The sequence below is a fragment of the Mastacembelus armatus genome, chromosome 7, assembly GCF_900324485.2.
Source record: "Mastacembelus armatus chromosome 7, fMasArm1.2, whole genome shotgun sequence".
Lineage (NCBI taxonomy): Eukaryota > Metazoa > Chordata > Actinopteri > Synbranchiformes > Mastacembelidae > Mastacembelus > Mastacembelus armatus.
This window is the reverse complement of record NC_046639.1, coordinates 13,750,587-13,776,972: the sequence shown is the minus strand read 5'-3', so window position 1 is coordinate 13,776,972 and position 26,386 is coordinate 13,750,587. Positions and strand designations below refer to the sequence as shown.

At 41.5% G+C, this 26,386-nt stretch overlaps 1 protein-coding gene across 1 annotated transcript in view; it reads right to left on the bottom strand.

Moving 5' to 3' along the window:
- The window catches only part of LOC113145329 (cryptochrome-1-like), a 36,966-nt gene extending 12,924 nt beyond the window's left edge, over positions 1 to 24,042 (bottom strand). Inside the window, exons 1-7 of the mRNA XM_026331919.1 lie at positions 23,875 to 24,042; positions 18,499 to 18,656; positions 7,773 to 7,881; positions 4,523 to 4,665; positions 2,495 to 2,679; positions 1,083 to 1,171; positions 639 to 779 (exon numbers count right to left, since the gene is read on the bottom strand). Of these exons, the coding sequence (XP_026187704.1) occupies positions 639 to 779; positions 1,083 to 1,171; positions 2,495 to 2,679; positions 4,523 to 4,665; positions 7,773 to 7,881; positions 18,499 to 18,656 (825 nt within the window). The 5' untranslated portion in view covers positions 23,875 to 24,042. The remainder of the gene's footprint in view (positions 1 to 638; positions 780 to 1,082; positions 1,172 to 2,494; positions 2,680 to 4,522; positions 4,666 to 7,772; positions 7,882 to 18,498; positions 18,657 to 23,874) is intronic.
- Between the last annotated feature and the right edge of the window lie 2,344 nt (positions 24,043 to 26,386).

Here is a 26,386-nt window from a genome sequence, read left to right as displayed (position 1 = left end):
ATATTTACCTGGTTCACCTGAGATTATTTACATGTGAACAGTGGACAGTGTACAAGGCGGGACCGCATTACCTGTAATGAGGTGAGACAGGAAAAAACGGACTTCTCCTTACGTTCATACGGATTAAATAAAAAGTGATGATTTGTTTTTGACTTGAATTGTTTCACTCAAAAGAAAACATTTCAAGCTTTCTAGCCATATAATTCTTATTTTTATGAGGCAAGTATTCGCTGAGATTCTGGTTGTTTTATTTACGCGTCTGTGAAGAGAAATGGCAGAGACAGAAAAGTCCGAGAGCGCACCCTGTCGGCTTTCTTTATTTAAAAAAAAGCACAACGTTTTGTTGTTATTATGATGGTATACCACTAAAACTAGACCCTTTACAGATTTGAATGATATACTTCTTTTATCTGTACGATCAGAATTGACGGAGTAATTTAAGTTTGTTCCGGCCTTATCAGAAAAAGATGCGTCAAAACGCGCCGCGCATGCGTCGACCCCAGAGGGTTAAGTGTACTATACACTGTACGCTACACTGACACTGTAATTACACCTATTGTCATGGGAGATAATGTGTTACCAATTAATATGAACTACTTGGCTCAAAGTGAGCAACAACTGTGGATTTTTAAGTTGACCTTGCGGTAGAGGTCAGTCAGCTTGAAGTAAAAGAGACGACAAGAGAGACAGCCAAAGCGCAGGTATGGGCTGAGGCCTGTTGGGCTGGCCAGCAGTGAGTTGGCATTCATCCTCGGGCGCTCAAAATTAGCCACCCATGCCTGGAAACAGAGAAAGGGAAGCACAGGAGGGAAGGAAAAGATGGTAATCTGTGCAGAAAAGATTCAACAAAGTGTCAATTTTTCATAAAATGCATATCCCCTGATTACTGCCCAGTATGGATACAAAACTAGCAGTGACATATTTTTGTGTCCTACAGTGCCTTTACACCAAGAGGAAGAACAATTCTCGTAATATTTTTTTGGTGTGTTTTGTGACAAAATCTTAAAACTATTGAGATGAACATGTTCTTTTATAGACCTTCAGTATTGCAAGGACATAAAAACAGAAGATGCAGTACTGACTTTTCTCTCCAGATGGCGCTCTATCCTGGTCAGAGCCTCAGTCTCTCCACCAGGCCACACGGCTGAAGGCAGGCCATCAGTGTCAAAGCCTGAAAACATTCCTCTGAATCACCTTCCTGGTTTACAACAGTATGCTGGTGTGCTGATGAGTCAACAGTTATTTCAGCAGGTTATGTCATTCTGTACACTAAATTAATCAAACATGAAAATGATTTTGCCCTCTCACTTGTGACAAGACAAATATGACAAGAACTAAAATTCTGTGCACCTGTATGTAAGGCTGTATGGCATTAAAGAATCTGTAAAAAAATAATTAATTTAAAAATTGCTATAGATTTAATTAGTCAAAGCTAGACAAAATGTGTCTAGTGTTTCCTAGCTACTTTGCAATTTACTCAGCTCTGTACTAAAACACACCTGATCTACTCACATTTCTATACAGAATCTATCTTAATTATCTTGTCTGATAAAGCTGAGAAAGTATCTTTCATAAGTTACCAGCTCTTGACAGGTCACCCAGGAAGTTCATTACAGATTCTGGGTGCAGGTATGACCACCAGATGGTAACTGCAGAGTGTGAATGAATAATGACCTTCTGTGAATGCAAACTAGACATCTGGACTGACTTGAAGGTAAGAGAGTTAACCTGTTACCTGGCTAAATCAAGGGACAAACAGCCTGTAATAATAACCTTTAGAGAGATAAACCAAACAGGTGTGCTTACTGTGGTAGAGGGTTAATGCCTTAAACGTCTTATCTATGAGTTAAATATATTGCACAGGTGTAAGCAGCAGACGGGCTACAGTACAGTTGATTGCACGCATGGACTGTTACCTTCTGTGAATTGAAACCAGACAGCTGGATAGAAACTTAAAGTAGGTAAGCTTGCCATCTGATTAATCCAATAGAGAGTTTAAAGAGGATGTATCTTAAAATAGATTGACTGGACTGACAGTTTAACGAGAGCTGATAAATGTCTAATTATAGACAGGATTGTGACTTTGTTTAATCAATCATAGATTGACTGATTAAAGCTTAAGAAAAGTTTAATGATTTTAGAATGCAGTTGACGGTGAATATTGATGGTGAATTTTTTAGAGTATGGAAAATGTGTATATGGGCATGATATTGTAAAATCACGGTATCGCATCAGCTCTAGTATCAAGGGATTTCCAACTACAGTCTAAAGAGACACCAAACACTTTAAGAAGTGTAAGAAACACTTTGAACTCAAGTTTGTAGTTTTTCTGTTTGATTGTTAAACAATAAAATGTGGCATCTTTCAACAGACTGGAAAACTTGTTTTCATAGATATTAGCTTTTGATCCATGAACTGAACATGCCAAAAATTTTTTTGGAAATGTTTGTAAAGTCTGTCTATGTCTAGTGCTGGTATGTGTTTGTTTTCTCACCCAGCTCCTCCAAGGATGGGACCCCGTACTTGTCTCCATGGTCTTCAGAGATGGGGGTAATGCATCGACCCATCAGAGTATCAGACAGTGCCTCTGTGGGCATCTCAGGAGGATCAAGGCGACTGATCAGGGTCTGGAAACGCTTGTATGTGAGGGGAGGCTGCCCACCATTCAGCTCTATGATCCTGAAAAAGGACAGGCATCAGATATTAGTCCCATTTTAATCTAAGATACAATTTTCGAACTGCGGTAAATGAAAGCTACTAAAATTCCTCTCAGTGAAGTCTACATTTCCTTCACAAAAGCTGGCTTATTTGGAAAAAAAGTAAATTGTATCTGAACGTGGCTGGAACATTCAAGCATGTTCCTCACTGTCAAGCTCAAGAAGATCACTTCATCATTTTAACAGTGTTTTAATTGAAATTTGTTTTAGATGTTTGTTTTTTTTCCAGATGCAGATGTAGCTGTAATAGATAACTTTAATGACCACTGCATTTCATTTAGGTAAGCTGTATCAATCCTCTTGCAAAGTGACTTGATGGCATGTCAAAATGTCTGTAGTTAAACCAATCCTATCCATAAGGCTCAACTCATCAGAACAACTCATGAGATTAGAGCTGAAAGATGTTTGCATGTTGTATAGATATATGGTTTGGTTTTAAATTCCCTGTCAGGCAGGGAGTAGCTTCTTAATTCAAAATGCCACAGTACTTTTGCAGGGTCATGCAAATATAATGTTATGTAACTGATCTATATGCTTCCGGTGAAATTGCTACACTACTTTTAAAAATAGTACAACAAGGGGAAATACCTGTGGAGTACAAAGTCAGATTTCAGAAATAACGTAAGCTACACTATGTAGAGGGGATGGTTTGCGCATGAGCTTTGAGTAAAAAACATATAAACAGGTAGTTATCAGCATCAGGATCATCTTACAGTCTGGATTTCGCGCACACCACAGCACCGAGACTGCACTTATTAAAATTTTAAATGATTTACATTTGAATAATGATGAATCCAAAACCTCTGTTTTAGTACTACTGGATCTCAGTGCTACATTTGACACAGTTGATCATGATGTGCTGCTTGATAGACTAGAAGCGTGGGTGGGAGTTACTGGCTCAGTGTTAAATGGGCTAAAATCTTACTTACAAGATAGACTATTTTGTCTCACTTGGTAACTATGAGTCTGAGCGAACAAAAATGAAATGTGGGGTTTCTCAGGGGTCTATTCTTGGTTCTCTCTTATTCAATATCTACATGCTGCTCCTTGCTCAGATTATGGAATACTACAACATTGACTACCATACCTATGCAGATGACACCCAACTTTATATATCTCCAGCTCAATACAGACAAGACAGAAGTGATTGTTTTTGGCCCCAAAAATGAAAGGTCAAAGGTCATTGCTCACCTTGACTCCATGTCATTGAAAGCTACAAATCAAGCCAGAAACCTTGGTGTAATCATTGACTCAGACCTGAATTTTAACAACCACATAAAATCCATCACTAAATCTTCCTATTACCACCTGAAAAACATTGCTAGAATAAAAGGTTTTCTGTCTAAACAAGATGCAGAAAAACTTGTTCATGCATTTATTTTCAGTAGGTTAGATTATTGTAATGGCTTGTTCACAGGTCTTAGCAAAAAGTCAATCAGGCAGCTGCAGCTAATCCAGAATGCTGCTGCCAGAGTCCTTACAAACACCAAGAAACTGGACCATATCACACCAGTTCTTAGATCACTACACTGGCTTCCCGTTAGTTAAAGGATAGATTTTAAAATCTTATTGCTAGTTTATAAAGCACTAAATGGTTGTGGACCAAAATATATCCAAGATAGCTATACAAATAAATTTGCCTTTATAATCACATTAAAACATGTGGAATTAACTCTGAAACATTTTAGAAATAACAGAAAAATTGTTTCTCCACACTTCTACTTGACAAAATAGCATAAGATAACACAAAAACCTGCAGTTCATGTCTTTGGAATTGTTAGTATGTGTATTTGTCTAGTCCTCACTTGTCCAGGTCGTAGAGGGTGTGTGATATCTTGACAATGACCTCCACCCCTGCCTCCATGGCCAGCTTCTTGATAGCGGCATCTCTCTCTTTCCCAAAAGGCTCAGAATCATACTCAAATGTTAGCCTCGAGATCTTCCACTCCTGAGACAGAGAGAAAAATTATGTGCCAATTAAAATTATTCACAGTGACATTTTTAAATGAATTGCTTTCTCCAACCAATGGTCCCGAATCAAGACAATCAAATGAGAAATGAAACAATGACTACATTAACATCCATCCATCCATCCATCCATCTTCTACTGCTTATCCGGGGCCGGGTCGCGGGGGCAGTAGCCGAATCAGGGATACCCAGACTTCCTTCTCCCTGGACACTTCCTCCAGCTCTTCCGGGGGGACACCGAGGCGTTCCAAGGCCAGCCGGGAGACATAGTCCCTCCAGCGTGTCCTGGGTCTTCCCCGGGGCCTCCTCCCGGTGGGACATGCCCGGAACACCTCCCCAGGAAGGCGCCCAGGAGGCATCCGAAACAGATGCCCGAGCCACCTCAACTGACTCCTCTCGATGTGGAGGAGCAGCGGCTCTACTCCGAGCTCCTCCCGGGTGACCGAGCTCCTCACCCTATCTCTAAGGGAGCGCCCAGCCACCGTGCGGAGGAAGCTCATTTCAGCCGCTTGTATCCGCGATCTCGTTCTTTCGGTCATGACCCAGAGCTCATGACCATAGGTGAGAGTAGGAACGTAGATTGACCGGTAAATCGAGAGCTTCGCCTTCCGGCTCAGCTCCTTCACCACAACGGACCGGTACACCAACCGCATTACTGCTGCTGATGCCCCGATCCGTCTGTCAATCTCACATTTCGTCCTTCCCTCACTCGTGAACAAGACCCCGAGATACTTAAACTCCTCCACTTGTGGCAGGATCTTTCCCCTGACCTGGAGATGGCAAACCACCTTTTTCCAGTTGAGTACCATGGCCTCGGACTTGGAGGTGCTGATTCTCATCCCAGCCACTTCACACTCGGTTGCAAACTGCCCCAGCACACGCTGGAGATCCTGGCTCGATGGAGCCAACAGGACAACATCATCTGCAAAAAGCAGAGATGAAATCCTGTGGTCCCCGAACTGGACTCCCTCCGGCCCCTGGCTGCGCCTAGAAATTCTGTCCATAAAAGTAATGAACAGAACCGGTGACAAAGGGCAGCCCTGCCGGAGTCCAACGTGTACTGGGAACAGGTCTGACTTACTACCGGCAATGCGAACCAAGCTCCTGCTCCGTTTGTACAGAGACCCGGACCCCATACTCCTGGAGCACCTCCCACAGGATGTCACGAGGGACCCGGTCCAATGCCTTCTCCAAGTCCACAAAACACATGTGGACTGGTTGGACAAACTTCCATGAACCCTCGAGCACCCTCGAGAGTGTGTAGAGCTGGTCCAGTGTTCCACGCCCAGGACGGAAACCGCATTGTTCGTCCTGCATCCGAGGTTCGACCACCGGCCACATCCTCCTCTCCAGCACCCTGGCATAGACCTTCCCCGGGAGGCTGAGGAGTGTGATCCCTCTGTAGTTGGAACACACCCTCCGGTCCCCCTTCTTAAAAAGAGGAACCACCACCCCGGTCTGCCAATCCAGGGGTACTGTCCCCGAACGCCACACGATGTTGCACAGGCGTGTTAGCCATGACAGCCCAACAACATCCAGAGACTTGAGGTACTCGGGATGGATCTCATCCACCCCCGGTGCTTTGCCACTGAGGAGCTGCCGAACTACCTCAGTGACTTCGGCTTGGGTGATGGATGGATCAGCCTCCGAATCCCCAGCCCCTGCTTCCCTTATGGAAGACGTGTTGACGGGATTGAGGAGAGCCTCGAAGTATTCCTTCCACCGTCCGACAATATCCCCAGTCGAGGTCAGCAGCTCACCACTTCCACTGTAAACAGCGTTGGTAGAGCACTGCTTCCCCCTCCTGAGGCGCCGGACGGTTTGCCAGAATTTCTTCGGGGCCGACAGGTAGTCCTTCTCCATGGCCTCACCGAACTCCTCCCATACCTGAGTTTTTGCCTCCATCACCGCCTGGGGTGCAGCACGCTTGGCCCTGCGGTACCTGTCAGCTGCTTCGGAAGTCCCACAAGCCAACCAAGCTCGGTAGGACTCCTTCTTCAGCTTGACGGCATCCCTTACCTCCGGTGTCCACCACCGGGTTCGGGGATTGCCGCAACGACAGGCACCCGAAACCTTACGGCCATAGCTCCTAGCCGCCGCGTCGACAATGGAGGTGGAAAACATATGGTTCATTCGGACTCAATGTCCCCAGCCTCCCCGGGGATCTGGTAGAAGCTCTCTCGGAGGTGTGAGTTAAAGACCCCTCTGACAGTGGGTTCGGCCAAACATTCCCAACAGACCCTCACAGTACGTTTGGGCCTGCCAAGTCTGTCCCGCTTCCTCCTCCGCCAGCGGATCCAACTCACGACCAGGTGGTGATCAGTTGACAGCTCTGCCCCTCTCTTCACCCGAGTGTCCAAGACATACGGCCGAAGGTCAGATGACACGAGTACAAAGTCGATCATTGACCTCCGGGGTCCCCACTCTGGGGGGAAAACTCCAACACGTGGCGGCTGAGCTGGGAAGCTATGAGCAAGCCCACACCAGCTCGCCACCGCTCACCGTGAGCAACTCCAGAGTAGAAGAGAGTCCAGCCCCTCTCAAGGAGCTGGGTTCCAGAGCCCAGGCTGTGCGTGGAGGTGAGCCCGCCTATCTCTAGTCGGTACCGCTCGACCTCCCGCACAAGCTCAGGCTCCTTCCCCCCCAGTGATGTGACATTCCATGCCCCTAGAGCCAGTTTCAGCATCCAGGGATCGGGTCGCCGAGGTCCCCGTCCTCGACCACTGCCCGATCCACTATGCACTGGCCCCTTATGGGTCCTCCTGCGGGTGGTGGGTCCACAGAAGGGTGGCCCCACGTCGGTCTTTCTCCCCATGGGGGGAGACCCAGCCACCAGGCGCCCGCCTACGGGCCCGAACCCCAGGCCTGACTACATTAACAATGAATTAAATTTCTTTAGTTTCCAGGTCCCAGTTGTGAGGATCTGAGGATCAGTAGCATCTGATTATTTTCTGTTTTTTTTTTTTTTTTAAACATTCTCCAAATTATTAACTGAGAAACAAACTGACATTGATGCCCTTTTCAATTCACATGACGAAAGAAGGAAAAGGTGCTGACAAAAACAGTTAGTTTACAGTCAATGCTGACCTTAAAAAGCCGAGGGAATACGTTAGCTGGTTGGCCCCTGATGACAAAAAGGCGAGAGTTGAGCTTTCGAAGGCTGGCGTCCAGATCCTCCAAACACTGGAGGAGAAACCTAAGGAGGAAGACAAAAGAAAAACATTTATTAGTGATCTTCGGATTTTACTGTAAAGAGTGTAGCTTCTCTAAGCATTTTTCAAAATCCTTTAGTTCATAAACTTTCAATGTTGTTACATGCATATTAAAGCTTTCAGGTACTTTACTTTGCATAGAAGAGATGTCTTTCTTCTGCAATTGTTTGGTATTTTGGGGGCTCAGGTGATAGGTGGCATATTGTAAAAGCTTTCACAGCAACTTGTTTTGTAAAGTAACTCTGTTGGAATAGTGATAGCCTGTAGCATGTGATAAGTGACAGTGTGTGTGGGGCTGTAAAGGATCTTTGCATATGTATGTTTTGATCTTTATGGCATATGGCATCCACAGAGCAAACTTCCCTTTTTGCAAAACACACATGGATGAAGCTTTAATGAACAAATGTACATGAGAATAAAACGATAAAATTAAACTCAGTCATTTCTTGTCATATTGAAAAAAAAACAAAAAAAAAAACACATCAGTGGTTAATCAATTACTGTGATTTATTATCATGTTTGCCGCTGACTAATTTTTATTTGTGAACCATCCACTAATGAACAGAGGGATAAAACACCATACATACATGCAACCATAACAGAAAAACTGGAGCAAGCTATCGTAGGTAGTACATGTGAAAAAATCCACATATGGTACGTCTCAATTAACAGACTTTACCTTGTTCAAAAAGCAGCTCCCAGTTCTTACAAAAAATGGTAAAGGTGAGTACATCACATCCACTTTAGAGGCTCTGCAGTAACTTCCTGCACCTGTTCAGATTTTTACATAGTTCTGAATGTCTGAAGATTCTCAGTCATCCAGGTGAAGTTATCTAGGGGTTTAGTCATGGCAACTGGACCTTCAACTATTCCCAGGAAATTAAGGAACACATCAAATGTCTTCCAGGGTGGATACACTCTGCAGCCAGTAGGTGAATCGGAGGTCACATGGGTCTACCATTAGTTCAATCAATCATTGAAAATCATTTTTTCCATTACATTTACCTAACGAGCCTATGCAGGCCAGGTGTGAAGTGAATCCAACTCAGTAGTGTGGGTCTAACGAGTCTCACCCCATTTACATAGTTCACCTAATAAACCTATTTGAAACAAACCTGAATAATAAATTTGATACTCCATACCAACTTTCTCTTAGACTGATGAAGCTACTTGGATGAATAAAACGTTTCGACCTAAAAACCAGAAGTCCAGTTACCATGACTCAACCTCTAGATAGCTCTGAATAGTTTAGCACTGTCAAATTTAGTTGACAATAGTCTCCGCTTGTATATGGCCAAACATTTGTATTTAGGCACTAATTGCCCAAACAACTTATACAAAGAAGCATGGACTACAATGCATTAGCCTACTGATAATTCTGACTTAGCAATATAACTGTCAAACTTTGCCTTTTAAATCTTGTTTTTATGTTGCCTATGGTCTTAATTGTAGTGAATTTGCTGAAAGTACGTATTTAATTAGTTCTTATTTTAATCAATCATTATTTTATTGTGCTGTAATATGTTTGCCAACTTCATATGTATTTGTGTAAATGCTTAAAATTTGATGCTATAAATATTTTGTAAGTGTTCAACTATGTGACGATTAAATGCCACAGCATAAGATTAACAGTGTTTTTTCTTCTTTCAGTGTTTTGTTCTTAGCCATACTTTGGTGTTTTTAGCTGTGTGTTTTGGGTCATTATCCTGTTGGATGACCCATGACCTGCACCTGAGACCAAGCTTTCTGACAATGGGCAGCACATTTCTCTCCAGAATGCCCTACCAAAAAGCTCCTGTTTTGTCTTACCTGTCCAAACAACATTCTTCCAGAAGCTTTGTACCTTATCAATATGCATTTTGACATATTCCAGTCTTGCTTTTTTATGATTTGCTTTCAACAGTGGAGTCCTCCTCTGCCATCTTCCATTAAGTCCACCTTGGCTCAAACATTGATGGATGGTATGATTTGACACTGATGTACCTTGACCTTGGAGTTCGCTTCCAATCTCTTTGGAAGTTGTTCTGGCCTCTTTGGTTACTATACATATTATCTGTCTCTTCGAATTGTCATCAATTTTCCTCTTGCGGCAACGTCCAGGGAGGTCGGCCACAGTCTAGTAGACCTTAAACTTCTGAATAATATGTGCAGCTGTAGTCACAGGAACATCAAGCTGCTTGGAGATGGCCTTATAGCCTTTATCTTTAACATGCTTGCCTATAATTTTCTTTCTAATCTCCTGAGACAAACCTCTCTGTAGCTTTCATGTTAAGTACGGTACACACCACAATCATGATCAGTGACTACTTTTTACCCTTTAAAATAGGCAGCCTAACTGATTACAAGTTTTGAGAGGCCTATGATGCTAATTACAGGACACACTTTGGTTTATCATGTCCCTATGGTCACATGATTTTCAATCTTTTCTAGGGGTAAAATCATTTTTGTCCAGGTCAGTTTTATTAGTTTGTTTTTTAAAATTCTTCTGTTCAACCACAATTTAAAAGCAATGTCTGACTTTAATTAGTTAATTTTCAGTAAAATGTTATTGATTTTTACTTTTGTCAGTTTTAAGTTATTTCAGTGATCATTGTGGGTTTTTCTTTCTTTAATGTAAGGGTACCAATAATTATGTCCATATGTATAGTCTGTATTTGATATGCTTCTGTTATCATGCATCCATTTTTTTTCTTGATTTTATCACTCTCACAGTAATAGAACACTAAGTGAACATGAAAACTAATATACTGGAAAAAATAAAAGTACTGAAATTTACACTCTACACTGAAGGTATTTTATAAAACCGCCTACAGTTAATCAAAAAGGGTCAAATTAGAAATGGTAAACAGGCATTACTTCACTAAGAGAGATCGAACTGGCTAGTGTCACCCGTCTAGACTGTGTTTTGTCTGACCCTCATTCTAGCTCATTAGCAGAATGAGGCAGGATCACATAGTAAGCAGACAACCAGGCAGTCACCTGATGTTCCGTTCAGTTCTGTTGCCTCCTGTCTGACCCCATTGGCCTGATCACTAAACCAGAAGAGGTCTCACTCACAAGCAAAGCTCTATTTGCTCCCAATCCGCACACAGACGGGCAGAGCTTGGCAGCAAGGTCACACACACTTGAGGCACGTGCCTGCTTATGCATGAGCTAGACAGAGTTGTGAAGCATGTGTAGGCGCTTCTTTAATTGAGAACAGGAGATGATCTTGGCTCATACTGTGACTTAACTCTGCATATTTGCAGAGGAAACACTATCAAATTTTTTATTTAGATTTCTGATTTTAAAATATAAACTCAAGTTATGCATTTAGTTAAGACTATTGAGGGAATAAGCTTTGACATTTTAAAAACTTAAAACTACTATATAAAATGGGTTATTTAATGTCAAAGACCCCAAGATGAAAGAAAATGATGAGAGAACAGACTTACTGTGACAAAAAAAAAAAAAATCAATAAACTGCAATTACCACTAAAAACTGGCAATCACAAACTTAACTAATAAAAATGAGGCAGGGCTGTAGCATCTTCCTAAATATTTGTATTACCTGCTACTTCCACTATATCTCCAATGTACTCCTATTTCCCTGCACAAACACATTAAAACCATAACAGAGATGAACAACAAAGCATTCTGGATGACCTGCTATCAGCTGTTGTGCATGTGTCTGCACATGCACATGAAGCATGGTATGCATGCCGACCTGTAGTCCTACATATCTTTTTGTGTGCATGTGTGTAATATGCACATAAGCACAAACGCAAACAAAAGCCTATACATACATGTATGTATAGGGCTGTTCATGTGCACATGCAAAAGCATTAATGCATGCTTCTACATTTGAGAGCCTGATTGTTCCTCTGTGACTGTGCATTTCTGATATAGCCACTTCCTGCCTGCCTGGCTGCCTGCATGTGTGTGTACGCGCTGCGTCATCATACATCGATCCTTATATAACTGTCCTGGCCTACATCTGTCAGAACAGACGCACTCAGCTTCAGTCACACCATAAAACAAATCCTTAACCTAGTAACCTCATTCCAGGCTGTGCCTGCGTGTACACAGACACAAACACACGCACACGCACGCACACACACACACACACACACACACACACACACACACACACACGCACGCACACGTGTGCGCACACACACGCACACGTGTGCGCACACACACGCGCACACACACACACACACACACACACACACACTTATTCCCTCTGTTCTCTCTCTTCTTCTGCTGACAGAGAGAACAAGTGAAACTGTAAAGTTGAGAGCAGTAAAACATTTTAGAAGAAACTAATGCATTACTTAAATTTTTAATGGAAAAGTGTTTTGTTTTAAGTCCTATGATCCATCAAGCCTTGTATGTCAAGCAGAGGAAATTCAGAATAGGTCCATTTCACATTTACGTCAACTGTAAAAATTAAGGTTTGACTTCATTCCTTTTTCAATTCAGTTTATGTGTATAGGGTTAAATCCCAATAAACTTTCAAGCCAACTTTCAGAGAAACCTAACATGTTTGCAAGTGGCTACCTCACATATCCAATACAATATGTAATTGTATAAATAATACTATGTAAATTATATAGAAATAATAATTGTACAAAAAAAAAAATCAATATCATTATGTATCTAACACTGAAATAATGGCTTTATACAAATAAATCACATCTTATTTAGGTAAGCTTCCTGAATGTCCTGACTCAAAACTATTAAATTTATTAGCCGATATTGCTGATAAGATACAAATAAAACCGCGAGAATCCATCCATCCATTATCTACCACTTATCCTTTCAGGGTAAAGGTTAAAATTGCCTCTAGGTGTGAATGTTGACTCACCAATAAGCCACACACAGAGATGTGAAAGTGAAAGTGACTTATATGGCCGAGTATGGGTTACCATAATTTGTGCTCTGCATTTAACCCAATTCCAAAGTGCACACACACAGCAGTGAACACACCCGGAGCAGTCGGCAGCCAATGCTGTGGCACCCGGGGAGCAGTTGGGGTCCGGTGCCTTGCTCAAGGGACTCACCTCAGTCGTAGTATTGAAGATGGACAGAGAGCTGGCACTCTGTGTCACCGACAATTTTGTTTCGTTTGACCTGAGACTCGAACCTTACAAGTCTGACTCCCTATCCATTAGGCCACGACTGCCCCTTGTGTAGAACATGCAAGCTCCACACAGAAAGGCTCCAGGGTTGAACAGGATTTGAGCCCAGAACATCCATGCTGTGAGGCGGTAGTGCTAAACACTATACTTCTATGTCAAACTGGGAGAATGTAACTCTTAAAATTGACATGACACAGCTAGAGAACCTTTATCACTTTGTTGAAACTACTGGAACTACAGAAATACTCATTTGACTTGCAGCTGTACACCAATGATAGAGTGTAGTTCTTTCTTCACAAATGCTCTGTGGCTGAGTAGAGATACCAGCCCGGAGAGAGCACATACATTGTTACAAATATTATGCACTGATGTGATGTTTGTCATTTGAACTAAAAATGAGAAGATAGCTGAAGGTTTTGTAGACTGAGAATGGGTTAGAGTTGGAGATTAGCAAACTTGTGTAACATTATTTTGTCAACCTGATGTAAAAACTCACTTGCAATAATACTGTCCCCATCACTGATCATTTAAACTGATTCAAATCTATAAGTTTGCTACTTAAATGTCTTGCACATTGCTAAATGAAGTGAAACAAAATTTGCTAAGGCAGCTGTTGCTCAAAGGAACAGATAATTTAGAAATCAGGAATGTTAAAGATCTGAAATTTTATAAAAAGTTAGAAATTTCTTAAAACGGACACGAAAGCTACAAAACTTGGTCAATGGTAGAAATTAACCTAATGCCTCACATCATATTTTTTGTATTTTAGCAGATAATGAATGATATAGAAGATTTTTTTCCGGCAGAGGCAGAGTATGGTGTCACCTGCACCTACGGCCTTTTCCAGTGTGTAACTCATGTAACAGGCCACACAGGAAAGCCTCCCTACAAGTAGGTCATGATCACATAACTGCTCACAAGTTTCAGGCATTGGCACACTAACCTACATTTCTTGCACAGACTATTTTCACATTTTCCCCTAGATGGAAAAACAATTGATTATCTTCACTTTTATTGGTTTTGGATGTGAGGCTCCAGTGTCTTTACCTAGCATCACCACAATGCGGACACAGTGTCTATTCCTTCTGTTGCCTGCTCACTGTGGCGCTCTGTAATCATCAAAACTATACTAAAATTCATAGCCAAAAATAAAACATAAAACATGATCAGAAAGAAAAAATGACAGGACAATGGGAACACGTGGCTCTTCTTTTACTAAAGGCAAATTAGTTTTCAGAACTGGAAAATTTGATGTTTCTAATTTAAAGGTTCTTCCTGCCTTTCAACAAAACAGAAAGTTTAACAGTAACTTAACAGAATAAAGAGACTACGCTAAAGCAATGAAGATTAGACCTTATTTTACTGTCACTTAATTAGAACCAAAGAAATATCGGCTAATTGGGACTTGTCAGTATTTCAAGTTATCTCTGTTCTTTAGATGATATGCTTCTGAACACTAAGGAAAATAAAGCATAACATATACTTGCCACACAATTTCATATGTTGCAGACATGTTACAGACCTTGTCACAATTTTGGCATTAAATTTAGTAAGAATTCAAACTTCTGGCATGATTTATGTATGTCTTATTCACCAACTGAACTAAATTAAACTGATACAGCAGTGAATGTTTTTTGTTTAACAGCCTTATTGAATCTTAATGTAGATTTCCTCTAATATCAGTGGCAACACTGAGTTGATGGGCTAATAAAATGATCCTATTGAGTAGTATCATGGGGAATGTAGGATACAGCTTGACTCAGATCCATAACTACAAGTCTGGATATGTCAGCCTCTGCTGCATCCATTTTGACCATTCTCTTTTAAGTTGTCTGTTATATGTCCTTCAACTTAATGAAAGTGTAATATTAAACTAGAGCACCACTTTTAACTTTGGAACAGTAACACAGTCAGAAGCTACCAACAAATAAACAACTGCAATTAACTCTGTAGGTGTCAAGGCAGCTGGACAGGTTTTAGTGTTGCTGTCTGAGTCATGGCTGGCTATTAGTGCTGAAGGGTGCCATTTTTAATCCCACTTTAAGGTAAAAATAACACTATCTGCCACACACAAACCAGCAGGTGTCAGGGCAGCTGACCAGGTTTTAGTGCTACTGTCTGAGCCATGGCTGGCTCTTAGTGCTGAAGACAACTGGTTGGTCTTTAAATGGGACATGTCAACTGACTGAGCAGCACGGCAGTTTGGTGATTAGAACTCTTTCCTCCCCACAAGCCTGGTTGGAAACCCAACAGGGGCCTTTCTGTTTGGAGTTTGCATGTTCTCCCCGTGGTTGCGTGGGTTTTCTCTGGGTACTCAGGTTTCTTCCCACAGTCCCACAAAACATGTATGTCAGGTTGATTGGTGATTCCAAATTGTGCATAGGAGTGAGTGTGAGCATGTGTGGTTATTTGTCTATATGTGGCCCTGTGATGGACTGGTGACCTTTCCAGAGTGTACTCCTGCCTTTTGCCTGAAGAGAGCTGGGATAGGCTCCAGCAGATCCCTATGACCCTAAAATAGGAATAAGTGATAGATAATGGATGGATGTCAACTGAAGTTGTATTTTTTCAATGCAGAGACATAAATGTATGTGTGTGCTTGTGCTGAGATCGTTAACCTCAATTCTGTTTGAGTTGCCTTAATTTAACTTCAGTGCATTGTGTTGTGACCAATGATACAGCTTTTTAGCTGGTCCTGATAAAAAGGTTTGTTGTAGCCTTGAATCTGACAGCAGCATGTTTGTTGTAAGGACCTGCCTTAGTCATGATAAGTGGGCCACATTATGCAATTCTTTTTATCCTACTTCAGTGGGAAATGTGAAATAAACTACCCACTTTCCTGCTTCAGTAGAAGGCATTCAGACTCAGACCCTTTATATAAACTTGACAGTCTATGCTACTGCCACTATCATTTTTTTGATACTTGGATGAATCATGTTCTTCCTTCCTAAGAGCCGCCAAATCACATCAGCCCTCGTGATCTCAGACTGGTTCCAAAACACAAAATTAAAATTATTTGATCATTTAAACTCCGCTAGGATGGCCATGTCCTCATGTTGACCCTCTATTTTTCTCAATTTGCTACAGAAAACCCTTTAATAAACATGGACACATATTCATATCACTGAAATCTGAGAGGGTCATATCACCTTGGGCTGTGGAAAGTTTTCACTGATATTCTGAAAAAAAGGGCAGCTTAATCAATAATCCAAATAATAGTAATTTCCATGACAGAACTGCTAAAATTACATTTAAACCCAAATAAAATGTTAACATATTGTGTTAACATAGCTAAAATGTTTTGCATGCTCAGTTGGTCTGCTGGGCACTACATTTTTAGATTATAAGTTATTTCTAGCAGCTGGAATGAATTCATTTCTATTTATCCTATATTAGTCATAAACAATGCATTTTTTTTCTGAGCAAAGTTTTAAAAAAAGTGTGGACCTGTACAATGAAGTGCTAACACACTCTTAATTCTGCATACTGCTGGGCATGCTGATGTCAGTTCTGATCAAACGCTTGTTAAGGAAAGCCAATATGCTATCAGTGAATACAGTTAGTGTCATGAAGGCTTAATTGTGTAAATTAGGACAGGCTGACAAAAAGAAAAAGTGCAACTGCTTCATTAGTGACCTACATATTATGTTTTGAAATCTGAGTTGCATACAGGCATTTGTGTTTCCTGCCTTGACGCTGCCATCACCATTGTCGATCTGTTTACATTTTTAGTACGACAACCAGCTGGATATCACTAGGTCACTGAATATTCCTGTCTGGGGTCTGTACTTCAGTGCAAAAACAGGCCAGCAAGCAATGAACACTATGGTGATGTTATCCCTGCAGAGGAGATGTGTCCGTTTACGGACTCAATACTCACGTGAATTGCGCACACATTTCATTAACAGGGGCCAGAGCTTTATCTCACATGACCCTGCTCTCAGTCTGTAGTCACACTGCCTATTTTACACCATGTATCCCTGAAACTCACATACCTATTCTAATAACTCAATTCTAAGATCCCCTCCACTCCTGCTTCATTTATAGAAGAAAGACATTTGCTGTAACCCATAAAGATCTATAGAAAGTTGATGAATCCATATGACCCAGATTGGTCTTGTATTTTGTCAGTCAAACCACTGCACTTTTTTTAGCTGCATTATTTTGCACAGCAACAACATACCAGGCCGGCAACCTCACAAACTGGGGCTTGTCTCAAAATGAGCAAACTACAAAAATAACAATCACAAACAAAGACAGACAATTGAAATGGGGGGGTCTCATAGGTAAAACAGAGACTTCTGATTACAGGAGTTTAACGTGGGTGAGTTGAACTGTGGTGAGTGAATAATAAATCAAGAAAGACATTGGTAATAATGTGAGTGTACATACAAACAAAATATAAAAGAAAAAGCACAAAGCAATACACCACAAGCACAATCCTGATTTTCTGACAGGCCTAGTGGCTGTGAAACCAACACTTATGTGAAAACTTTAAAATACAATTTATTTTGGCTGTTAATAAAGGGGTTCCTTTATAAAAAAATCTTTTATAAAGTCTATTGTGCATTTAAACTACTGGCCAAAAAGTAGATGTGGTTTAATGATAAAATTCCATTATCCACTCTCTGACTCCTGTTGGGGTGAAAGACAAGACTGAAAAGTATGCAACACACTGAGAATGTCTCCTTTCACAATTTTAAATGTAAAAGCTGTAAATACAACAAACAAGGTTTCCAAAGCAGAGAAATGCTGGCATCATGCTGTGTGCTGAAGCACTGCAGCTATGAGGTTCCCATGTATGAGTCACAGCTTCCAGCAGTTCTATTCAACTGTCATCACTCTTGTACAAAAGCAGTAAAATATGTGCAATTCACATTTCCTAATTTGCCTTCAGTCCCACAAACAGGAAAGGATGTTAAAAAATACTGCAGAAAGTTTTTGCTGATTTCTCTTGAATCAGATAAGTACTTTTGTTAGTTTTAAATTATAATTTGCTTGCTTTTTTTCTTTGTTGATTTGAATAATTTAAAATCATCAGGTAATTTGCAAGAAAAGATTATAGTCTAAAAATAGGACATTTTTGTGTACCAGTATTTTCTATTTTGTTTTCCTAGCCTCTTCAAAATCTCATAACCCAATTGATTTATCTTGTGACATTTTGTGGTGGGAGTAGCGCATTTACTTCCAATTTATGGGTTAAAATAGTGTTGTTTTTATGTTTTTAATTAAATTATTGAAAACAATACAGTGAAGATCAGAGGAAAGTCTGTAAATCTTAACATTTTGTGGAGCACAGATGTGTTATATACCTTTAATCATCCAGCAAACCCACAGGTTTACTTTGTGTCACCTTGTGGGGGTCCAAAACTATAAATCTGCGAAACGCTTGTATGATATTATCCGATGATACAATGGAAAAGGTCTGTATATGGTTAAACAAAAGCTTAATTTCCCTATAGTCAGTCTTGAACTTACCTCCATCTGTTGACCCCAACATTGGAGGAGCCTGCAAACCATGGGTCCAGAAAGTAAACACAGCGTACTGTGCCCGCCCCTCGGACTGCTTCTCGTAGCGCTGGGTTGTCGTGGAGGCGGAGGCCTTTCCGGAACCAGTGGATGGAATTAGGGGCCATCTTATTTTGGAAGCAGAAGGTGACAAAAGTGAGCAAACTGAAATGACTAAAACTAAAATGGGCATAATGAAGACAGCAACACTGTATGTACAGTACACAACATGATGCTGCCACCTACTTATTTTAAAGTTCACTTGCATCTTGTACAAACTTGAACATCTCCCAATAGGACAAATAACTGAGGCATCCAATCTGTATCAGTTGGCAACAGTGTGGGATGCTGAAAAAATAGACCACTCTGAATAACACATTCACTCAGCAGAGATATTTTAGGTGCTTCATGCAGTTAATCCAGAATGCCGCAGCCAGAGTCCAGAAAGGAACTAGCAAGAGAGATCATATTTTTCCTATATTAGCTTCTCTTCATTGGCTCCCTGTAAAATACAGAACAGAATTTAAAATCCTTCTCCTCACATACAAATCCCTTCATGATCAAGCTCCCTCATACCTTGAAGACCACATAGTACCATATTATCCCAATAGACCACTTCGCTCTCAGAGTGCAGGTCTATTTGTGGTTCCCGGAGTTTCCAAAAGCAGAATGGGAGGCAGAGCCTTTAGCTATCAAGCTCCTCTCCTGTGGAACCAGCTCCCAGCCTGGGTTCAGGAGGCAGACACTCTCTGTACTTTTAAGGCTAGACTTAAAACCTTCCTCTTTGACAAAGCTTATAGTTAGGGCTAGCTTCAGACAACCCTGAACCGTACCTTAGTTATGCTGCTATAGGCCTAGACTGCCCAAGGACCATCGGTGCACTGAGCCCCCCCCACCTTCCCTTCCCTTCCCCTCTCTTCCTCTCCTCCCACCTCACATGTATATTCCACCACTTAATGTCACTAACCTTGTGCTCTCTCTCTCTCCCCTAGTTTGTGCTCTCTCCCTCTCTCTCTGTACCTTCTGCAGGTATCCCTGGTCCTGGAGCTGTATATCACTGATGTGCAGTTACTGGCCCCACCAACCTGCAGTGTCTATTTGTTGTTTATTGTTGCTGTTCTTTTCTCTCTGCTCTATCCACTCACCCCAACCGGTCGAGGCAGATGGCTGCCCAAACTGAGCCTGGTTCTGCTGGAGGTTTTTTCTTCCGTTAAAAGGGAGCTTTTCCTCTCCACTGTCGCCAAGTGCTTGCTCGTAAGGGATTTGTTATATATATATATATATATATATGTTTTTTTTTAAAATTATTTCAGCCACCTCCTGTACATGGATGACATCAGGCTGTACCCCAGGAATGAGCCAGACATCGATTCACTGATACACACCACCAGGATATACTGCAACGACATTGGAATGTCGTTGATCCAGGAGGGGTGACCACAAGTGGTCGAATGATAACCAAGAGAGGGAAGATTGTCAGGACTGAAGGAGTTGAACTTCCAGAAGGCAGCAGAGCAGATGTTGACGGAAGCTACAAGTACCTTGGAATTCCACAGGTAAATGGGAACCAAGAAGAAGCCACAAGGAAAGCAGCCACAGCCAAATACCTACAGAGAGTAAGGCAAGTCCTAAGAAGCCAGCTAAATGGGAAGAACAAGGTCCAAGCCATCAACACCTACGCCCTGTCGGTCATCAGATACCTTGCTGGCGTAATAAGCTGGCCAAAAGAGGACATAGAAGCCACTGATGTCAAGACAAGGAAGCTCCTCACAATGCATGAAGGGTTTCACCCCCAAATCCAGCACCCCGAGACTGTACACTAAGAGGAAGAAAGGAGGCTGAGGACTGGTGAGCGTCAGAGCCACCATCCGAGATGAAACAGCAAAGATCCATGAGTACATCAGGAAGATAGCCCCGAGCGATGGAATACTTAGAGAATATCTCAGGCAACAGAAGCCTGATGCAGAGGAAGAGGAGCAAGAACCACCATGGCAGGACAAACCATTGCACGGTATGTACCACGGACAGAGAGAAGATATCGAAAAGTCTGAAAATCAAAAGAAAACTGCACTCATTTAAACAAGCTGGAATGGAAAGAAAATGTTGACCGAAAACATTGCTGTCTCTCTTTCCACATTCATCGGTCAATCTGGGAATAAGACCAGTCTAAACATTTGTTTAGCTTGGAGATCAGCTAAAACAGGCCACAACCACAACTTTTGTTTCTTTTGACCTCTCTTTACAATTGGTGTATACCTGAAGAAAAAATATTAAACAAAGATGGTAAAATGTGAGTGAGCTAAGACAGTAAATTTGACCAATTGAGATGTGGTTAAAGCACATAAGGTAACTTACAATGTTACTTTTCATTTGGTTCCACACTGCTCATTTTCACATTTGTAAAATCAAAAAAAGGTATAAGATTTCTCAGCTTTAGTCAGCAACCATAGATGGAACAAATACAATAACCCAATGACATTATTCTATCCAGTCTGACAGCTCTACATACAGTATCTCACAGAAGTGAGTACACCCCTCACATTTTTGTAAATAATTTATTATATCTTTTCATGTCACAACACTGAAGAAATGACACTTTGCTACAATGTAAAGTAGTGAGTGTACAGCTTGTATAACAGTATAAATTTGCTGTCCCCTCAAAATAACTCAACACAGAGCCATTAATGTCTAAACCGCTGGGAACAAAAGTGAGTACACCCCTAAGTGAAAATGTCCAAATTGGGCCCAAAGTCAATATTTTGTTTGACCACCATTATTTTCCAGCACTGCCATAACCCTCTTGGGCATGGAGCTCACCAGAGCTTCACAGGTTGCGACTTGAATCCTCTTCCACTCCTCCATGATGACATCACAGAGCTGGTGGATGTTAGAGACCTTGCACTCTTCCACCTTCCGTTTGAGGATGCCCCACAGATGCTCAATAGGGTTTAGGTTTGGAGACATGCTTGGCCAGTCCATCACCTTTACCCTCAACTTCTTTAGCAAGGCAGTGGTCATCTTGGAGGTGTGTTTGGGGTCGTTATCATGCTTGAATACTGCCCTGTGGCCCAGCCTCCAAAGGGAGGGTTTCATGCTCTGCTTCAGTATGTCACAGTACATGTTGGTATTCATGGTTCCCTCAATGAACTGTAGCTCCCCAGTGCCAGCAGCACTCATGCAGCCCCAGACCATGACACTCCCACAACCATGCTTGACTGTAGGCAAGACACACTTTTCTTTGTACTCCTCACCTGGTTGCCGCCAGACACGCTTGACACCATCTGAACCAAATAAGTTTATCTTGGTCTCATCAGACCACAGGACACGGTTCCAGTAATCCATGTCCTTAGTTTGCTTGTCTTCAGCAAACTGTTTGCGGGCTTTCTTGTGCATCATTGTTAGAAGAGGTCTGAGCACTGACAGGCTGACCCCCCACCCCTTGAACCTCTGCAGTAATGCTGGCAGCACTCATATGTCTATTTCCCAAAAGCAACCTCTGGATATGATGCTGAGCACGTGCACTCAACTTCTTTGGTCGACCATGGGGAGGCCTGTTCTGAGTGGAACCTGTCTTGTTAAACCGCTGTATGGTCTTGGCCACCGTGCTGCAGCTAAGTTTCTGGGTCTCGGCAATCTTCTTATAGCCTAGGCCATCTTTATGTAGAGCAACAATTCTTTTTTTCAGATCCTCTGAGAGTTCTTTGCCATGAGGTGCCATGTTGAACTTACAGTGACCAGTATGAGAGACTGAGAGCAATAACACCAAATTTAACACACCAGCTCCCCATTCACACCTGAGACCTTGTAACACTAACGAGTCACATGACACCGGGGAGGGAAAATGGCTAATTGGGCCCAATTTGGACATTTTCACTTAGGGGTGTACTCACTTTTGTTGCCAGCGGTTTAGACATTAATGGCTGTGTGTTGAGTTATTTTGAGGGGACAGCAAATTTATACTGTTATACAGGCTGTACACTCACTACTTTACATTGTAGCAAAGTGTCATTTCTTTAGTGTTGTGACATGAAAAGATATAATAAATTATTTACAAAAATGTGAGGGGTGTACTCACTTCTGTGAGATACTGTATATTCCATACACTTTTTATTTAAGCTACATGACAGGACTGAAATAATCAAACCCAAGACCCTGGACATCAAATTTGAATATTTTCAATAAAATAACTAACTTTGTACAATATACCTGGGCACTACTTGTTGTAATTTACTGCAGAATTACTACTAAGCTTGTAAATCTCCTGGCTGGACCAAATCACCAGCTACAACAATCCATCCAGAGTGATGACAGACATTCTTGTCAACTTCAAGCAATACTGGGCACTATGAAGGGGATCATGAGGATACTGATATGTAGGACATTTCAACATCATTGATTAAAAAAAAGAAAAATCCCACACAGAGAAGTAATTGCTAGAAAAGCTTCATAAACATAAAACACTTGCATGAGGTGAATGTAGTGCTGCTTGTTTATAGAGCAGTTCCCTGAGCTGATGGGGCTTCCCAGCATTTGGGAGCACAATGTTGCATTACTCTTAATGAGCCTGGCTTAGGTGCACTACAAAGTAATTTAACTCTAATACAAACATAACTCCTGACAGTCTCTGCCATATTGCTGATTTTTACACAGTGCCACAGACAGCACATCAGTCACTGAATATATTTATGGGCCGACATCTGTAGAACAGAAAACATTTCAATGTTGAGAATGCTTAGCGTTATGTCCTATCTACAATTCAAAAAGTAACTCCAGTTGTAGCATTATGCAGGATAAAGAAGGGGAAAGGTGATGGATGGAACTGGGTGAGGATGGAGGGTTTTGATAAAGTGACTTCAGACTCAACTATAATCTGAACAATGGAAAAAGTATTGAGTGAGTCTGTGTGAACAATAATGATAAATTTACTAATATTTCTCCACACATAAAAACCTGTAAAAATAAACGTAAAAAAGGCATGTTGCGTTTTGAAAGGGCGGTTTAATGTCTCTGTGATGGCTCCTTTGACTTCTCCAGATGAAAATTAGGTCACGCCGTCTATTCTAAATGGGGGCTGATATTGTACCCACCTCATATGAACTTCACCAAGAATTAATCAAATAACGGCACAAATGTAGAACTGCTGAACATGTCAGAAAATAACTAACACTTAAAGTAAAAATACAACTATCTGGAAGTTAAATTCTCTGGCAGGGAAACAAGATCTCAGCAGACCAAAACGGGGTCACAGTAGCGATGCTTATGTAACCGGTGGCGCTGTAAATAAGTATAGCCAGTTTCCCATTGAAACAAAGCCTGCCAAAAAGCTGCCAAAGATACCTATCTTACCTTGTGCCGGCTCCCCGGAGGTGATATTTATGTCAAGCCTAAAGAAAGAAGCATGTCTTCTGCGGGTTTTGATGTGCGGGGCAGTGCTATGTACTGAGTCGGTTCCTGTAACCACAATATGAGGAGCCCTTCAATATATCTGTACTGGCTTGCTGCAGCTGCACTGTTTGTTTCATAAGAGTTGTGCTCACTGCGCATGCCCCACCTTCTTATCCCACTATAATGTCGCATTCAGGAGACCACAGTTAAAACCCAATCTACAGCCGAATTATTGGTCTTGTTATCTAGCGCTTGACCGGGCACATCCAGGGTCGCTTAGGCTTGGAAGCTGAAACTGGAGAGCTGTTCTTGCAAATAGAGAAACGAAAAACTCAAAATCCGAAATTGAGACCGTATTGTTTCACAAACATATCTGAATTCCCGATTTCTGTTTACAAGCATATCATATCATATCATATCATATCATATCATATCATATCATATCTTTTCAAAACGAGAATCCAAGTCCATTCATTCATTTTGAAATTTACAGTATTTTTAACTGAATTCCGTTTGGTTTTGTGAACATATTACAGAATTTGACAACCTAAAAAGGATGAAACAAAAATTTGGATGCTTATGTTTTCTATCTGAGCGCAACAGTAGTAAGTGAGAAATTTCCTGCTTGCTTTCTTTCCCACTGTACGGGAACGCAGCACTAGACCTGTTAAACGTGTACAGCGACTTGGTGTAACCCGGCGTTCCCATTGGTTGGTTCGCCGTGATGCGTAGAATGCTGGGTCACGTTTAAGACGCATGGAAATGCGGAAGTCCATTCACGCAACAGAAAGTCCTGGGTGACGGAAAGGTATTTCATTAACAACGTGCTGTTACACTTTATGCTTTCTCTTTAAACACACCTGGCCCGTTTAAAATATAGGTCATTCATCTTGTGAACAGCTAGGCTATACTCCAAACTGAATACTATTAAACATTTACTAGAAGTCGTTTGCTCACAACACGGATTTTCAAGTGGCCAGGGATGATAACAGTGACATCATTTATTCTTGGCATCCTTCATTTATTTCATTCTTTTTCTCTTGCTCATTCTGTCTTTCTGCTGTTGTCAGGATTTCAATTTCTTTTCTCAGTTTACAGTCATTTTTACTTGTCTCTGTAAACCTAGTTCTCTGTCTCTCAGTTGTGCTACTGTCTATAATTTAAGAATAAATGTCTGTATAAATCTTTCATATTATGTCACCAATTCTCTCTTTCTAAAAAATAAACCAATACATGGCAAGACGGAAATGCTTCCTCAACATGCTGCTTCCCCTGCAACCCTTGATCAAAAAAGCACTACTATAGATGCATAGTATAAACACATGTATCAAATAAACAAACCAACTGGTGAATTCCACATCCTGAGGTCTAACTTGTGATATCATACAAAGCATGATACAGATCATGTTATTTTTCTACTATCAATAGTCATTGTTTCCAATCTGTAGATATTCCAAGTATCATCACTTTTGTTTTTAAAGACATTCCCTGATTTTGTTATAGTGCTCAAATGTCCTCTGAGCTCATCCATGATGTTGAGGTGTGTCATCATTGTGATTACCACACTATGTACTTGTCAGACATGGCTTTTCTGTGGTGACAGATGGTGTGTATTCTCTGACAAGTTTTAATTTAGTTGTTAGATGTTAGTAAAGCAGAATCCTAATAAGAATACACTTTATTGATCCCTGGGAGGGGTGTTCATTTGTTTCAGTAGCTCAGTGTATGTACCCTATGTACCCAGTGTATGTAGTTTTGGATTTTGTTTTCCCTTAATAATAAAATCCTTCATTTAAAAACTGCATGATATGTTTACTTGTGTTATCTTTGACTAATATTTAAATTTGATGATCTGAAACTGTGACGTTCCAGAATGAAGCTTCCGGGAGTGGAGCTTTATTATGAAGGAACTAGCAGGATGTAGTAATTCCACTCTCAGCATTTTGACTCATTAAGTTAACATCCTTCACCTGTGTTGATTCCCTGTTTAAATAGCAGACCCTGGGCAGTGACAAGCTGCCAGGTTGTCTGTTGTCGTTTTCACAGATCACTGCGCCGCCTTAACATTTACCCAGCGAATTCCAGAGAGAGAGCCAAGCTTCACCTGCCTCAGTTGCCTGGAGAGGATACCCATTCGGCTATGGGACTTTGGACAATATCCCTCGGTGGAACTACAGAGAAACAAAGGAGGACTGAATTAGCGATTTCGTTTCAGAACCGGAGTAATGTCGGAGGACGTTATTCGACGCTAAGCGGCAGAGTCGGACCGGAGGAAAACGCACGGACGCCGTTCCGCACCTACACAAGGAAGACAGGTGCGTTATTCCCTCTCAGTCAACGTCCTCACTAATCTCTCCTCTTTCTCTCTTCACTTCAAGCTTCGAAGGGAACGCATACAGTGGACCTATGAGGGAGCCATAACCCTATCCGCTCCACGAAATCCCTCAATCAGAACAGAGGTTTCCACTGTCAT